Source organism: Chaetodon auriga, chromosome 8 (assembly GCF_051107435.1).
Source record: "Chaetodon auriga isolate fChaAug3 chromosome 8, fChaAug3.hap1, whole genome shotgun sequence".
NCBI lineage: Eukaryota > Metazoa > Chordata > Actinopteri > Chaetodontiformes > Chaetodontidae > Chaetodon > Chaetodon auriga.
The window spans coordinates 5,702,731-5,721,103 of NC_135081.1; the positions used below are offsets into that span (position 1 = coordinate 5,702,731).

Genomic DNA, 18,373 nt, shown 5'->3' on the forward strand with positions numbered 1-18,373 from the left:
TGTCCAGACTGGGATGTCGACCATGAAGGAACATTTGGTGCTGGGTCACTGTACGCTCATCATAAGGCATCAATAATTCAAAAATCCACTCCTCCTATCTTAATTCAGTATGAGATCTCTGGCAATTAGTACAAGAAAATTAATAGTTAAATAAAACTAGCACACATTGCATTTAGATAAAATATTTTTGCATCAGTAAAGAGAAGACAAAGGGATGAATGATGAAATTTATTTCATAAGAAGCTTTGATTTCATAAAAAACAAATCAAATTACTGTTGAAATTATTTTGAACCGAGCCGTTTTTCTACCTGTCACACGGAGCACAGACGCAGCTCTCAGCCAATGCGGAAGATATTGAATTATTCAGAATGTAGCATATGAATTATTTCCCAAGGGGAGTGTTGCAAATGACACAGCTAGGAGGTGATGGAGCTCAGACACACAACTACTTGGAATTCTTCAGTGTTCGTAAGGATCTGTGGCAGACAGGATGCATTCCTGACTGCAGTACGTGAGGCGAAAGGAGGAGCGCGCTATCACTGAATTGTCACTTGAAAATCACTTGAACGCAATATCTGCTGGTAAATTGCTTTCTGACGCTGCGCATTTATTGTGAGCTGTCAGAAGTGAAGATGCTATCGCGGAGAGGAGATGCTGAAGCAGACTTCGTCCTTGTTATGTGGCAGCTTGTATCTTGTGGCAGCTGTTCACGACACACAGAGATACTGTAAGCCCACATTAGTTTTGAATATCCTTCACCCAGATATGACAAACGCTGGTAGGATTTTCCACTGCTGTTTATAAGATGCTGTCAGACTATGATTAGTTATCTTCACTGGAACTGAGACTTCCTTTTGGCTCTTTAGTCATTCTACACTGTGTATTAACTCTGACTTTATATGGGAGGAGGAAATTTGATAACAGCATTGGCATGAGAGTCCAGCGCTGTCTTAGCCTGTTCTGTCCCTGAACTCATGACTCTGTGCCTGCAAGTGTGCAGTGGATGTGTTGCATGTGTGTATGCGTTATACAGTAAATTGCAAAGGTAATTCAGAAACCGATTCTTAAGTGTCAGTTTAGTCCCATTTTAGTAATCATATGGGAATACCATGTTTGCAATACTCCGATATGCTTTAATACAACAGAAACAGTCAATTAAAAGGCGGCGCATACATCAGTGTGAAAGTTTATTTCTACTCGTGCAGTTCTGTGGATTTTGTCAGTGGCTGATTTTAAAGTCAGTTTTGGCCACATGGCAGCAGCACAACAAGCTTTAAAGACAACAGTGACATCTCCATTTTAGCCAACGCTGTCGTATTTTCACATCCAGCATGCACAGGGCTGCATTATCATTCAGCGTGGAGCCGTTTGTCCACTTGGAGTTGCAGATTCTTACTTTTCTTACGTGACAGGGTCTGACTCAAACTGCCTACCAGTCTAAATATTCCGTGATCTTAACGCATTAATCTTCGACACATCCCAGTTCCCTGGATTCATCCTGACTCTTGACCTCCTCTGTGATGTAACTTCCGTTCTGTTTTGTTATTTTCCGTGATGTTATATCCTGTTTCTATATTTCTTCTTTGACCACAGGAAGCAGGGCAAGCTTTGTTGCATCCCCAGGGGCATTGTTCACTCAGAACCATCTCCAGGCTCAGGCTCTGCCCAAACCACATTTTCTCTTCCCTCGTCTCTCTTTTCACGCTCTCTCCCTCTGCTCTCTCTCGCTCATAACGCATACACTGTGAGACACGATAGGCCTTGCCCTCACTCTGCGACAACCATACATTCTCCAGCTGGTCTTAAAGTTGCTCTGCAAACATCTTTTAGCAGTTAGAGTTAAGCTTTGGCACATTTTACAGCCATCCCACCTTCACAATGCGAATGGAAATTTGTATCCAGCAGGTGTGATCGAGTGGGAGGCAAATATTTTTTTAACACCAGTCATCAGTTTTATGGAAAATTAACTTTGAACGAGCAAGGCCAAAACAAAATAACCAAAACAGGCATCCGTTGGTGTATTAAACATTTAAAGTGATAGAAATGTTTGGAGTTGCTTTCACTGTTTTCCTCGTTCTGGCTGGAGCGTGAGGTTGATATTTATTTCAGGTTTGTCCCCTGCCCAGATGGCAGTCAATATTAAACAATTAAAATGATGCAACTGAGCACATCAAGTGTAATTTGCTGTTCTCTAAGCCCAGGGTCAGCCATCGTTTGAGTTTTATTGATTCCATCTCAATATGGTAAAAATGAAAGAGGTCAAATGTTTAGATGCTTTTATATTATGTTCCATTTTGCTTTGCACTTCCTCTACCTGTGCCTGTAGGTAACGCCCTGTGTTTGTAAACTGAAAACCCTAGTTTGATTTAGTTAAACCCTTAATGTTTGTGTTTTTTCAAGTTGTTGATTGTGTATTTTAATATCAAGGATTAATAATTATTTCCTCCATTGTTTTTGCGGCTTCACTGTGATTCTGTTTATGCCCAATAGGAATTACAGAACATTTATGTCCCACAAATTGACTCCAATAAATCAAACAGTTTTTCACAGCTCTGCAGTCCCAGCACACTCTAGTTTGTGAAGTGTTATAATTCAAACTCAGTTTGAATTAAAATTTCGTGTTGCTACATTTCTCAGTCGCTGTCACTTGCTTACCTTCCTTGCACCCCGCTCCTCGTGAGCTCCCACCCTACAGCCAATCACCAACATGCTGTTGAGTTGATGCATGTCATAGACAGGTCCCGGCAGATAGCCATGTCCTAAAGGGTTAACACACATTTAGGAACTGATAAGCACAACCAAAATTCAAATTTTTTCATCAGTATCTGATTTTTGCCATTTTGGATTCAATTCTAATCTGGGACTGCGTTTAGATACCCAACCTTAGCCAAGCCCTTCACCTGATCATCACTTACCCAGTCAGAACTTGGCAACTATTACTCATACTACATGTCTGATTGTTGAGTGGTGTTGTTGAGCGTCCAAGATGCTGCACAACAACAGCTGTTTAGCATGTCACACTACAGAGTATAGACGCCTGACTGTCGTCACGATGGGCCATGACGCTGGTTATTGGTCAGCCACGACAAAATCATCTCAAAATCAGTCTAGATTCATGTAGTCTGATCCCGGCATAAACACGTTAGATCTGGCTGCATTTCAGCTGACAAAATCAACTCTCGCTGTGTTTACCATCATCTGTCTGATCATTTATCATGTCATGTAGTCGGACACCACATCCTTTATACTAACTTTGCGAGCAGACTAAATCAGAGAACCACAGTAACAGACAAACTGCAGTAACAGACAGAAAGACATCTATTCTCTTTCCCCCTGTTGGGACTCAGGAGTCATCCAACCAATTAACAAGGTCCGGTGATCCAGTCTCAGGCAGACAGAGTGCTCGCACCGGGGCACCACAGACAGGGAGCCAGACAAATTAGACACAACCTCAGAATACAAGGCAGGGGTCCTTTTCTGCCGGACAAAGAGCAAGTGAAGAAGAAGAAGAGACATTCCACGCGGGCATGCAACCAGAGCTGATTCTCATAACCATCGACCAAAATAGCTGTCAAATGTGACTCAGCTGAGGAGTTGCTTAATCCACTGTTATCTGGAACCTTTACACATTTCTATATCTCATGCTTGTGAGTCATAATAAACGTTAAAGATGTTATATAATCCTTATTTAACAACCAGCATGGATACAATAAGGCAAAGTTTTACAGGAACAGTGCTCACAGATCTCTGCGCTGTGGCTACGTACATGAAATTGTATAACCTTTAAGTTGATTATGAAAGTGATTTGAGGAAAGGTGTCATCTTTTGCGTCTCACTGGTTCACTCCTTTTATCCTGAATCAATAGACACAATGTGTGGTTGCCTCCTCCTCCTCCTATCAGGTCTGTTACCATAGCAACCTAATGAAGGCTAAGGAGGCCATTTAAACGTATAAGGGCTGAAAATATCGACTGTGGGCAGCTTCAGGCTAACCAGCTAGCAACCTCAATCAGCCTGACAGAACAAACGCCGCTTGTGTGCTGTCTCAGGTTTGGTGTTGATTCAATGGGAATGAGCTTGCACAAGTTTAGGCAGCTTTTTTTATAAGAGAAAAAGGAAGAATCAAGGGGTCAGATCCTAGAAAAGTTGGCTTTAGTCCAAGTAGTACAAACTCATCTGCCCGACTCTTGGGTTACCCAATATCCAGCTACTGCCTGGCTGCCTGCCAGTGCTTCTCTCTATTTTCCCACCTCGCCTCCCAGAGTCAGAGCATTGTCAGGAAGTTTGAGGGGAGAGGTTTCTCCTTTTGGAAGTTCTTTGGAACCAAGGCACGTTGAAGACTGCTCTTAGCTTAAAATTTTACTGGGTAAAATCCCTTATTGTGTAAAATGCTTTTGGAATTCTGCGCACTTAACAGAAAAAAGTATAAACGGGTACTTTGGTGCTTTATCATCCTTATGTAGTTAATCAAACAGTGTGGTTTGGAGGATGAATTATTATTAAATTACATGAATTGTCTTAGGGTTTTCCTGCTGGGACAGGAAAAGAGAGAACAGAGGTTTGTCGCTTCAAGCCCAGTAGGATGTTGGGCAGACACAATCATCAGTTCATCAGCATTTTCTTTCTTATTTTAATCTCTATTTTTGAGTGTTTCATTGTGTCCTTCTCTGTCACACTTCCCCACTTCCATCTCTGTTGTTCCTGCTGTCCATTGTTCTGGAGACTCAAGCTGCTGCCCTGCACTAAGAAAAACCCAAGTGTGCAAATGTTTCTTACTAAAGAAAAAAGCTTCTTCCCACTTCCCTTGTCCTGGAAAACTTTCTCTGTCTTTTCTTTCTGATTTCCTCTCCCCAAAGCAAAACTACTTCTCTATAGTTGCACATCACAGTCCCTCTGTGAGGTTAGCTTTCGTTTTATTTGGGCATTTCAACCCAAAACTGCTTTGGTTTTCCATTTAACATTTAGCATCACGACTTGGATTTCCGTGAATAATATTTGTAGTGGGAGATTCACCAAACAAGTAAATGTTATTTTACTGTTTATGAATTGCTATGTGTTTGCGTATGTTGACTTTCTGCTACTAAAAACAAAAGTGGACCAAATTAAGAAGTATGCAGAGTATTTGTATGAACGGGAAGTTTCCAAAGTGAAGTGTTCTATTTTAAAATCTTGTAATGTAGTAAGTAACAGTTAGTTTGCCATTAATTTGCTGCACTTAATAGGCAAAATCACAAAAATTCAGCATGCTACACAGTATGTATGATTTGTTGGTGTGTGTGTGTGTGTGTCTGTCAGTCTATAAAACAGATAAAGAACCTTGTGCCACAGGTTGAACAGACCAGAGCACAGCTGGAGTTAACAAGGCTTTGCTGAGCACTCTTTGAATCCAGCTAAGACAAAGTTATTTCCTCTAAGCTGTGTTAACATGGTGGGATACTCGGGGTCAAGTCATTGACAGTCCTTGTGTACAGTCACCGTAGAGGGCCCACTTCATTATACTTGCTACTTTGCTGTGCAAGAGACAGACAGAGAGAGAGACAGACAGAGAGAGATATGAACCGGCAGAAACATCTTTCAGCATTGCTAAAGGTTACAATAGGCAAAGTCAGGAGACTATTATAGCTACCAGCAGGCCAGTGACTATTTTGTTGTTGTTAGTTTTTAAGCCTTTATAACAATATTTTCTATGAATGAGTGATGAGGGCTCTGATTGAATATAGCTATGTCCCAGTGAAGGGGCTGGATTTGCCACACAGAGGTGAATCGGCCTCGCTCAACTCATAAAGCAAATACTTTATCAGGTTAATGGTAGATATATCCATATAACTTCAGCCACTGTATGGAAGCTGCACCTCTCAGCTGCTCTTACAAATAGGATGTTGATATTGTTCCATTGGTGTAGAAGACTTTTCTTTTCTGTTTTGCACTTTGAATCTCTTTGTTTTTTTATGTCATGTCACATCCACAATCCAAGCAAATTTAATATACTAATAATTCTAATTTATCAAGGTAAAAGGAATGGCCTGAGTAGCTGCTTCACATGAAGCATGCATGCAGATCAGGCTGCTGTAATGCTGATCGCAGTTGGCTTCTTGCTACTCACCTCACATACCTGCACCCACACAACCACCTATACACCTACACACATACACACACATCCTGCAGTCACTGATTCTGTCAATTTGACTGTGAGTAGTGTGTGTGTGTGCGTGCATGCGCGTGTACCCATGCACCCATGCGTATGTGTATGAAGCTCACTCGGCTTATCAATGGCTGTCGAATTTTGCTGGATGTTACTATGGTAACTGCAGTGAAATGACTTCATAAAAGGGGGAGTTGTTCATGTGTAGGATGAAATGAAACAGAGGATGAAGAATATTGAAATAAGGTACAGGAAAGGTGTAAGAGAACGCCGAAAACTTTATGAATGGGATAGTGTGAAGATGGCGAGATCTTATTGAGAAGCACAAGTGGGATTGATGAAGGACAGATGAGGAGTGTGAAGATGGTGAAAGAGGAAATGTATTGGAGAGAATAAAAAACAAGGTGTATCTCAAAAATAGAAAGACATATAGAAGTCACAAATTCTGTTTCCATCGTGCTCCACGTCTCCTCAGCCTCTCATTGCTTCAGTCTTCTTACCTCTGCCCTGTCAGTGCATGAGAGCCATCTCATAAATGTATTCATACAGCATGAAACAATCAGTCTTCACAGCCTTTCATCGTGGAGAGGCTTGTGGTTTACATAGAAATTGTTTTGTCCATAATGGAAGTGGCCGGAAAATATCCACAGCTTAACTGGTGTGTGTGTGTGTGTGTGTGTGTGTGTGTGTGTGTGTGTGTGTGTGTGTGTGTGTGTGTGTGTGTGTGAGTGAAGTGGTGAGGTTGTTAGAATCTAAATGTGAACCTGAGCTATGGGACCAGCTCTGCTCAGGTTATTTGAATCTGAATCACCATCCACTTCAGTTTGCACGTTCCATTTGAATGGCTGGACTGTTTTGAGGCCGTTCTAGAGGAAATGTGACTGGATAAGAGGCAGGAGCAGCGGAAGCTTCTGTCCGCTTTACCAGACTTCTTTGTACAGAATGCCGGCCAATCACATTGCATAGCCAAGGTATTTCTTTTATGAATTACAGCTGAAATTTGAGGCGGAACGAAAAACTATTGTGGCATTATGAACATGAAGTCATGCCATGACATTGCCACTGACTCTTCCTTTTTCTTATCCTTTAGCTCAAAGCACCACCGTGCCTGCTTACAATTAACTAACTAACTAATTACAGTTACAGCCCCTTGGTGCCTTGCCCCTTACTTTGCACCTGCTTTATGTGCCGTTTAACTAACTAAAGACGAGCTGGCTGAATGTGCTTGCACCGTGCACCAGAGACCATATGCTACAAAAGGGCACTTATTCTTGTTAAATGTAGTTTTGTTCCTGTTCTGTGTTGTTTGTAAAAAAAAAAAATCTGCATGTTAATATTATGCATCCATCATCAGTTCCTCTTGAACAGCTAGAAGTTTTTAATGTAAAGCAGTTGCAAGAGGTTGACACCTGAGGGTTTAGGTCTGCAGATAAAAAGAATGGGAATGGAGCAACAGTATCTCCTCCTACACAGGAGTTAAGACGTGGCTGAAAGTGATTGATGCGGTGGTCAAAGTAGCTGTGTGGAGAATCAGAACTGGATTTGTGAACCAATTGACACTCCTCCTATCAGCCCTGGCTTGTTGATGTGGAAAGTGAGCAGAGACTGTCAGGTCGCATGATTTTGAAGAATCACAAAAATGCTTAGGTACGCCACCCCCAGCCTATATATGGGAAGGCAGTACACGTGCAGCAGCCTTCAGAGGCACAGAAACGTTTTCTGTCACTCACCAGTGCCTACTCCTTTTAATGTCAGCTGCTGTCAATCTCAAATATACAGTACAGTACATAAACAAGCTCTTGTTCTCTCACCACACACACACACACAGACACTCTGACATATCTTTATATTTCTATCCACACGTCTGCTTTGCCATTTAATTCTAACAAAAAGCAATTATTCATTTCAAAGGTCTAATATTCATCTGGCACTAAGAAGAACAGAGGCACCAAGACACAAACACACACTACACAAGTGGGCTGCCAGCAGCGTCCTCAGTTGGCTGAGCATGTCATCAGTAGTATCAGAATGGTTTCAGCGCTATGGTTATGTGTGTGTGTCTGTGTGGGTGTGTGTGTGCAAATGTATATATACAGACTGGAAACATGGTGTATCATAAGAGGAGACAGGGCACAGTGGGTCTGTAATTAAGGCTTTGTGAGTGTGCATGTTCGTGTGTGTGTGTGTGTGTGTGTGAGAGAGAGAGAGAGAGAGAGAGAGAGTGCATGCGTGTGTGTGTGTGTGTGCGTATGTGTGCTATAGCAGCAGACAGGGTTATGGCTGTGGATTCCATTAGTAAAGAGCGTGGTGACACTGAAGTGTAATCACTCTGAGGGTCAGGTGCTGTAGCAGCTTTTTAAATAGTAGTCAGTGCAGTGTTTGACATAAAGTCATTGTTTTCTCAACCAAACTTTGACTTGTGCAGTTTCCCCTGCCATTATAGGACAGAGAACAATACAAATATGACATTACTAGCGCCAAAAACAAGCACCCAAATGTCTGTGATGTTTTGGTTTTCCTGTTGCTTTTTAACTCAAATTTTAAAAGGCCTCTGCATAAAATCTTTGACTGTCCATCATGTAACATTAAATGCCTTACATTTCTTCATTTGTCTTTTTTTTTTTTGGTTGTGCCTTGCAATGAGTAATTGGTAAAAATGAAAGAGGAGAAACAGGATACACTTCTGAAAATTGCAGTTAAGTAGTAAGTAGTTGGTGTAGACAGTAGAACTTGTTCCATAATCCAACCAAGATTTGCATCCACATTTAGGCTCGCAATTTATTTGTGCTCTGTGGATGGTAATCAGTCCACCACTCAAAAAAGATCTCAAAACTGCTGGATGGATTGCCATGACATTGTGTACACACATTAATGTTCCCCTCAGGATGGATTATAATAACTTGACCAAATACCTGCAAAGCAATGCTAACATTTAGCACTTAAGCATTTGTTACATGTTAGCCTGCTATCAAGGTAAAGTAAGATGGTGAGCATGGTAAACATTTTACCTGCATCAGCATGTTAGCATTGTGTTTGTGAGCATGTAAGCACCTCTGTGGCAAAGTACAGCCTCAAGAGTCGCTGGCATAGCTGTGGACTATTCCGTCGGGCTCAGACTACAGGAGTTTGGGGCCAATTTAGCCCCAGTTCAAAACTGAATGCACGCTAACTGGGGCTAACCCAGTAATTTCAAACATGTTCGATATTTATCTTTCCGAGCATGGCCACAACAACTAATGAGAGAAACAAGTCCCAGAGCAGCTGACAATGTTGCCAAGCAATGGCAAATATTCTAGCCTTTGAGGCTAACGGTAGCGAGCATGCTACTTGTGTACATGATGCAAACCGGTCTAAATTTAAAAAATCCTCTTACCTCCCCTTCCCTGCAAGTAAACAAATGAGTGTCAAAACAATTCCCCACAAAAAGTCATTCTTCCATTCATTTGTGTGCCACTCAAATGATGAATCATTGGTTATGATGTGTTGCACCTAGACATCAGAGCCATTTTCATGTTTATCAAAGAGAGGTAGAAGCTGGTCTGTAGCATTAAGCGCCTGGCTGGTTATTTCACTATCGTTCTACTATGGCACGCCTGGAGCTTGAGGTTTTCCATCACACTCTGAGAGCAGATAATTCAACAGTCTGATAAGTTATCACTTCTCAAAAGGCCTTGCTTACATTGTGGAATTCCTACTCAGCGGTAGCCTTGGTTGAACCTTGAGTGCAGGAGGTCTATTTTTTTAGTATCTCGACAGTGATAGAGTCAAAGTCTGAGCTGCCACTTTTTGTTCTCATTTCTCTCAATATGTGATTGCAGTAGTCAACTAAACACAGTAGACGGCTGCCCCCGAGGATGGGAAAAGAAACAGCAGTCTGTTGTCATTTCATATGGTCTCCTATCGCACAGTTGTGATCAAGGTCTTTTCTAGGTGGTTTTGAGTACACAAGTGACTCATTTCCTGAGACTTTTCAGAGTGAAGGCCAAGGCGAGGTTCACAGAGCATTGCACAGGGCTGAACACATACTGGACATAAATACATACAACCTTAACACATATGACATGAAATACGTTTGGGAAATTACTGCCTGTGCTCTAGTCATTTCAAACTTTCCTGGTTCTTAAAATTGTATTTCAGTTGCATAAAAGCTCATGATAAGACAATACTAAAAGATGAGTGTGTATATTCTCTGCATGGTTACTGTATTGAGAGCACAATCTCCCTGAGACCAGGAGCAGCCACTTCCTGTTTGTGTCACCAAAAGGGCAGATAGAAAACAGAGTCAGAAGTCTTCCACTATGGCTGCTGTCACTGTCTGCCTCACTGTCATCATTTCCCAGTCCGACTCTGACTGTTTATATATGTCTGTATATCTGCTATCCCTATTGTCTCTGGAGAGATAATATCTGTGGAGACCCAAAGTGGCCAATATGAAATACAATAAGACATCATGAGATAAATGGTCATACAAACAAGTACAACAATTATGGCTTTGTGAGTTTATTATTATTAGTGGTAGTATTTTTTTTATTTCACATGACCATTTTTTGACGAGCTGTTCACTGATCATTGGGGAAAAGGGGCATTTTGAAATGAAAACCGCGAGGAAAATTATGTAAAGTAGTATTTTTGTGTCCGAGTCACCAATCACCCAACATGGAGGCTGATTTTTGCGAGCACCGTGACTAATAAACAATAGTGTTTCTTTATTCTGGCTCAACTGCATGTAGATAATGACTCATCATCATCACTACTTTGAGTCAATTTTATATTTCTCTCTTTGCATGAACATTTAAATCAACTGCAAACAGTGACTGGAAAGCTTTATCCCGCTCATAAAGATCTACACCACAAACGCTGATGCTCCAGTTCCAGGAAGAGGATTCAGAAATTGTTTCAAAGGAGGCGATGAATGTGAACGATGTTTGCAGAGCGGCTCAGCTTAAATATCATTTCAATGCACCGCCTTTTCCTTCCAGTGCAGCTAAGCTGAGGTTTGTGTGTGTGTGTGTGTGTGTGTGTGTGTGTGGAGATTTTATAGACTAATTAAACCCATGTTGGGCATATGGTGCTGTGTGTACTCAGAGTACACAGTGCTGTTTTCCATGGAAAGTTCCAATAGTTTGTCAGAAGGGAGTGATTTTAGTCCTGATAAATGCAAAGTGTGCAAAGAAGGATTGTTTGCATTTTTGGTTCATACCTCAGTGAAGCCACTCGAGGACACAGCAGCTCTGTCCTTGGTGATTATTTAACAGATTCATACACAGGATTCAAGCCTCAAAACCAGCACCCTACTGTGCAGCCAATTACTGAGCTCCCCTTTCAAAGTAAAGGAGACTACAACAGGCATATTATAACTGAAACCATGTTCAAAGGGCCCATGATAATGAGTTCTAACAACAGAGAACAGGACACATTTGAATGTACCAGTTACTTCTTTTGTGTTTGGTGATGCACACCATTGTAGCAGCAATATGAGCGTTAGATATATCCACTGCAGGGGGGGCGCACAATGTCAGACGAGCTGATATATATATTTCATTATCCAGCAGCTTGCTGGAAAGCAGTAAAAAAAACTTTACTGCGCAGCTCGCAATAACAGATATGTCAGCTCTGGTTAGCTAACATGACGCCTGTAATGCCAACCAAGACTACACAAAGAAATATTGTAAGAGAAACAGCATGATGCACTTTCCATCCAAGAGCCATCAACCAGCATTGATTGCACACCAAACGCACTTCAGACTGACCACATAAACATTGATCATCATTTATTAAACTGTCTTAAGCACTCAGTAACGGTGTGAGCTGTCTTGCCTTAAACCAGGCACAATTATTGAACATCTTATTAAAATCCAGGGCTCTGGCCAGATTACTCCATGCTGCTAACTTATGAAGCAATCTGAGCGGAAAAGGTTTCTTTCTGTCTACTTTGGTGATTCTTGCAGTTTATGGAACAAAATCACTCACATGTGTGCAAGCATGTCAGGAAGACATCACTCCAAAACATGTCTTTAGATTAAATCTACACATTTTGTACATGTGTATGAGGAACCTTTTTTTCTTCTTTTCATCTCTATCCTTCAGCTGGGACCCAAGAAATCAATAGAACCGCACTTTAAATTGTCCATTGATGTTTATGCCGTCCTAAAACCAAACCCTCTCTCCTCCTTCTCTTTTCCAGCTGTGAGCTGAGTGATCGACAAGACTGACAGACATGGGGAAGCAGAATAGCAAGCTCCGTCCTGAGGTGATGCAGGACCTTCTAGAGAGCACTGACTTCACCGAGCATGAAATCCAGGAGTGGTACAAGGGCTTCCTGAGGGACTGCCCCAGCGGGAACCTCTCCATGGAGGAGTTCAAGAAGATCTACGGTAACTTCTTCCCCTACGGAGACGCTTCAAAGTTCGCCGAGCATGTCTTTCGCACATTTGATGCTAACGGCGACGGGACAATAGACTTCCGGGAATTTATCATCGCACTAAGTGTGACATCACGTGGCAAGCTGGAGCAGAAGCTGAAATGGGCCTTCAGTATGTATGACCTGGATGGAAATGGGTACATCAGTAAAGCTGAGATGCTGGAGATTGTTCAGGTGAGTGTGCATAGAGCCAAATGAGGCAGTGAGCTCTAAATTGATATCCACCAGGTGACGCATGAACACGTACGCACTCTCACACACGCTTACACACGCTAGCTGTAACATTAGCCAGGGTGGTGATTGTTAAACACTGTTGCATTAACGGTACCGTATCCATAACACACTCTTTGTGAGACTGAAGAGCAGCGCTGGCATTATGGTAACAGGAGGATGTACAGCTCTGCTCCATGTAGGCAGGAAGCTCTTGCAGACATGGAGCTCAAAGTACCTCCATCTAACACAGGACCTCCAAGAGATTTGTCCTTCACGACCTCATTTACAGTCTGCACTCAAATGTCAGTACTTAAAGGATGAATTTAGGTGTTAAGGTTAATTGGAAACATTCTTTGTCCTGCCAATAAAAGCAGTTTTGGAAACAGTCAGGAATTCATTAGCTTTACTCATTCTTAAATGTGGCTTTTAGTCATTTCTTGAGGTGAAAAGGATCCATTTTCCATCTGTTCTGCACCTTTGAAGTTCCACAAACGGAATTAAAACTCTTATACATGTCTGCTAAATCATCTACTGTATACTGTATATGCTCCTCTGTTACAGAGTTGGCTTCTGGTCTGAAGTCTGTATTGTGTCTCGTGCTGTCGTGTTTATGTGTGCATGTTTTATCTAGTACAAGCATTACCATATTTTGCAAAGCCCATTTGTTTTCTTTTCTAGCTGCCAAAAACAGCCTAATGCTGGAATGATGAGGGAGGACATTTATATTTAATCCCAGACAGTGTTAAGAGCCCTGCATGCTAACCTGTTGTTCTACATTAAGGTAATGAATGTAAATGTCAGTACCCAGCAGCCTCTGTGGGCTTTCAAAGGTTCTTCCCAATATATTATTTTTCTGGGGAAAGAAAAAAAAAAAAAAAAAAAAGATAAAACCCACACAAGCAGCTTGAGAAAACTCCGGTCATTTTGAAATGAGACGTATAGTATTTCCATATTTTTATAGGATTGAATCCCATGTTGTTCGGTGTGGAACGCTCCACAGTTGTACTTCAGGTTTACAGCAAAAGAATTGGAAATTGCGCTGTGCAGTAGAGCACAGCTCACCTTTACAAAAGAAAACAAGGGAAAAGGGGGAGCATGGGTGGCATTTCCTGCACAAGAGCTTCTCATGTAAACAGACTATTAGAGCTGCACACACACACACACACACACACACACACCCACACACACTGTAAATCAGTGTGTGTGGGTGGGTGTGTACACTTCTGCCCTCACTTTTCTTCTTCCTTCCTCCACATTTGTGTAACAGCAGCTTGTTGGTTCACCTTGCTTTACCTCTCCTTGAGCGGTTTGAAATGGGATGCTGTACAATGCAGTCTCTCGTTTTCAACCCCCACGTTTTTCCCAGGATTCTCCTGTATTTTACACCTCCCTCCAGCTGTCCTCCCCTTTAATCATCAGTATTTTTAACCTTTCTACAAAAAACGGTTGACAGAAGGCATAACCGCCAATCTGATATGGCCGACAAAGTGGGCATAGGGAGCAGGTTATGATGGATGAAGGGGTCAAGCACAGGATTTTCTTCCCGGAGATGGGGTTTGTGTCCTGTGTGGGACTTGTTAATTGTCATATTGTTGACATGTATTTTTAGGCTTAGTTCACTTATTATTTTCAGTTTCTTTATTTGTTTTATTTTCAGTTTTCTGTTGCAGTTTGGTTTTGTTTTGGCAACAAAACTGCTTGGTTAAGTTCAGGAAAACATAATAGTTTGGCTTAAAATAGACATTCAAGAGTTGTTGCATGCTTCAGCAACCACAGCAACATGAACTGACAATGGATGCCAAGAATCATGGAGTAACATGAAGAAGGCAAAACATGGACAGGCAAGTTTTAAAACAGAAGTTTGAGGGGTTTTTGTAAACATAAATAAATTGACAAATTATAGTTAATACCAAATTCACTCAAAGGCATGATGAATTAATACGGTTTTTGATGGGAGTTTGGGGACTGTCTCACCACGAAAGAGTAGGCGGTTACTGTTTACTGTATTCGTAAAGTTTGACATAGCATACTTCACAAACAGCTGCTGCTTATCTTGGCAGCTAAAACAAAATACTTTAGACTGTGTCTCTGCTTACTTGTTACGTGTGGTAATGCAGCCAATCATATTGCATTATGTCTATTGCACATTGGGGCTGCAGCTGCTGACTAATGTCACTGCCAGTTACAGCTGTGCAAATACAACCCTGATTCCATAACTTTGGGACACTGTGTAACACATAAATAACACAGAATGAGATGATTTGCTAATCCTTTTTGACATATACTATCTATGTATTATATAAGAAACAGCCCAAAGAAAGAGTCTATTTAATGTTTTACATCATCAGCTTCATTAACTTTAGTAAATATACGTTCATTCTGAATTTGATGGTGTCAACACATTTCAAACAAGTGGTGACAGGAGCAACAAAAGACTGGAAAGTTATGGAATGCTCCAAAAACACCTGTTTGGAACATTCCACAGGTAAACAGGTTGTCTGATAATGTTATAGTATGATGAGTGTTGTTGAGATCTGGTTGGAGGTGTGGCTTGCCAATAACTGTAGTAATATCAAGGAAATTATTAAGAAGAATTCATAGTAACAGGGCACCACCCTGAGATCAGGAACTAATAACCAAACTGTGGATGCAGTCTCACAAAAGGCCGTTCAAAGGTCAATGTATAAAATATTATTTTACATTTATCAGATGAACAGAGAAGGGTTGAAGCAGCTATCATCAACACATTTGCCAAAAAAATCACAGACAACTGCTGTCTAAATGTACAATAGCATTTATTTAACTTCAGCTATACTGATCAACAATCAATAATCCTTCAATCAATAGACATCTATTGTCCAACTACAACACAAGGAGCTATAATACATTTATACATATAATTCCTTCTGCAGGGTGATTGCCGGATACACAAACAGCTGATCTTTCCCAGGATCCAGAAGTGTTCAGTGAAACACAAACAGTCTGTTACTCGCCCAGCGTGACAAAGGACTGCTGCCAAGGCTACTTAAAGTACAAGTGTTTGATTAGGAACGATACATCTCCTATAGCAACTTGACATTGCAGTGGAAAGGAGAGGTAGAGCAGGGCCATTGATTTGAATTCAAACCAGATCTTGCTCTCAGGAGAGATTTGCAAGGCCTGACAGGGTTTTGCCGTGTTTTCTTTTACGATTGTTCTTCATCAGGCTTTAGTTTTTACATGCAAGCCTCTCTTTGTTCATCCACGTAGTGAGGCTCCAGCAGTGGGTATGAAAGGGGCATTCTGGAAAGGCTCAGTCGTTCACAAGCAAGGATGGAGAGAGGTTCACCGCTTTGCGAACACATTATTGTACCAGGATATTACTACATGGGCTCAGGAACGCATCATGAAACTGTTGTCGGCAAACATGTTTTTACAGATTGGTATAATGGTATTATATTGTTTTTCTGCTGCACCCCCTCAAATGATTCGTTCAATCATCATAAATCTGGGTACTGAATATCTCCTGAACATACACACCAAGTTTCCTTCACATCCTGATGAAGCGGGGCCAAATGGGGGAACTTTGAGTGGGCAGTTATTGAAATGATGAAACAAGTGTGTGATTGGTCAGGACAGCCCCCTGCTGCCCCCTCATAGAGCCTGCTACAACATTATCTGATCTAAGTCAGTCTTGAAAAACTGATGACTGATCTATTAGCATTTCTAATTCAGCAAAGATGTATATAGGAAATCCATAATTTCTCATTAGAATCTAGCTGTCATCGCTAATTTTACATGTGTGTGCACAACTCTGCTGTGGTCAGTGGCACTGCATCGTATTACTTAGAGTTTTGGTTTCTACAATCATCTCAATCACTGATTCTACAGGTACAGTGCTTATAGAGTTGAGTTAATCAAGTCAGCTCTCTGATTCATTTCCAAGGTAGCCAAAGGCAGTCCTAGGAAATCTGAATTCATAATACCTCACATGTGCCCACGTGTCATTGCTTCAAGGTTAAATTAGCTTCTCTACCTGAAGACCGCAGTGATTCAGCCCTGTCACTGCCATTACATCTTGACAACATAAACCCTCTGCCCACTTTCCATTAAAAGGTGGTGCTGTTCCCAAGGACAAAAGAATAGAAAGTAATGACTAAGACGCTGGATGTCTGGCTGTCTGCAGGGCTCATCAATTGAAGTGAATCAGATGACAAGAGTGTTGAAAAGTTGATAGTTCTGCCATAATGAGGGAATGAGCGTGAATGTGAGTGAGGTTATTTAGCTAATGTGTTTGTGTATGTGGCAGTTGTTAATTAGCTGCTGTTTGTTAAGGGTTCAGAAATGTTTTCCACTTCCACCGTGCGTTAAAAAACAGTAATGTAGCTCTAACTCCAATTTGATTGTAGCTTTTGAAATGTGGAAGCAGTAACTTGGTATCGTACGAGTGCAGTTTTAGAGAGAGCCCAGGGCCATCTCAATTTCTCTGTCTCAGACACAAAAAAGCGTTTGTACATACACACATACACACAGTATTTATCCATCTCCATGTGTATCTACTCCCTCTCTGCATTTGGCTGTTTCATTCTCTTGGTTCAAAGCCACCCACCTCTGCAGAGAAAAAGCAGGCTTAAGAGAAAAGTTTTCAGGTAGCGCTGACTTCTGCAAGTAACTGCCGAAGTGAAAATGATGAGCGAGCTCAGAGTCTTCGAGCAAAGTCTGCAGCTTAGTGTGATCACAGCATCAGCTTTCAGCGCCGTCAGAGGGCAGATTGCAGGTGGATCTCATGAAGCTAAATGCATCCATTTTCTGCTTTGTGTCTGGATAGGACTCACGATGGTAGTACGCTAAGCAAAGTAAACCAAACATCTTTCTACCTGGTTCCTGACCCCAAAGGCAACTTGATACTCACCAGCTTCAGTTTTGTTGTTGATGCAGCGCTGGCTTAGTTTAGCTTGAGAGAAGGCAGAACCAAGCTCCACACCTTTGTTTTTATGCTGATTTTACTGCAGTGTAAGCATTGTCAGTCAATCTGTCCACCATTTTGGGTCAGGATGAAACATGTTGACAGCTATTGATTGCCATGATGTTTGTACAGACATCCATGGACTCCAGAGGATGAAGCCTACTAAATTTGGTGGACGTTTTTTATTTTCATTTTCATTTTTTGAATCTGCAGTGCAATGCAACTCTTACTATATGCTGTTTAATGCTATATGTTTCATTAAAGCTCTTCAACCACACTGCTCTCTTAATCAGTGGAAAACACAAAACAAAGGAGCTCTCCCTCCTGCCATCGTGTTTTCTTGTGGGTATATTTAAAATGCATCTGTGTGCACAGATTGTATGTACTCTGTATGCAGCCTTTATTGTTGTTTATTAGAGAGATGCCATATAATTATTCTGTGATTTAAGATCAGCTTACCCAATTTTAGACTTTTCTCTCTCTGTAAGGGACATTGTCCTCCACATCAGTTTCATTGCGGCCAGCACTTGCAGACGCTTCACTCAGAGATCCCTGTCTTTCCCCCCGCAGTGGTCTCCATGTTTTCTATTCACACTCGCCTCCATTTGCCGCAGTGACTGGGAGCTGTGGCTCACTGCAGCTAGCTAATGG

General features: G+C 41.5%; 1 protein-coding gene across 2 annotated transcripts in view; it reads left to right on the top strand.

The window, feature by feature from the left end:
• ncalda (neurocalcin delta a) overlaps window positions 1–18,373 on the top strand; it is a 64,751-nt gene that overhangs the window by 37,396 nt on the left and 8,982 nt on the right. For both annotated transcript variants that reach the window (XM_076736813.1, XM_076736814.1), the window contains one exon: window positions 12,328–12,738. In XM_076736813.1, coding sequence (XP_076592928.1) covers window positions 12,361–12,738 — 378 coding nt within the window. In that variant the 5' untranslated portion in view covers window positions 12,328–12,360. The remainder of the gene's footprint in view (window positions 1–12,327; window positions 12,739–18,373) is intronic.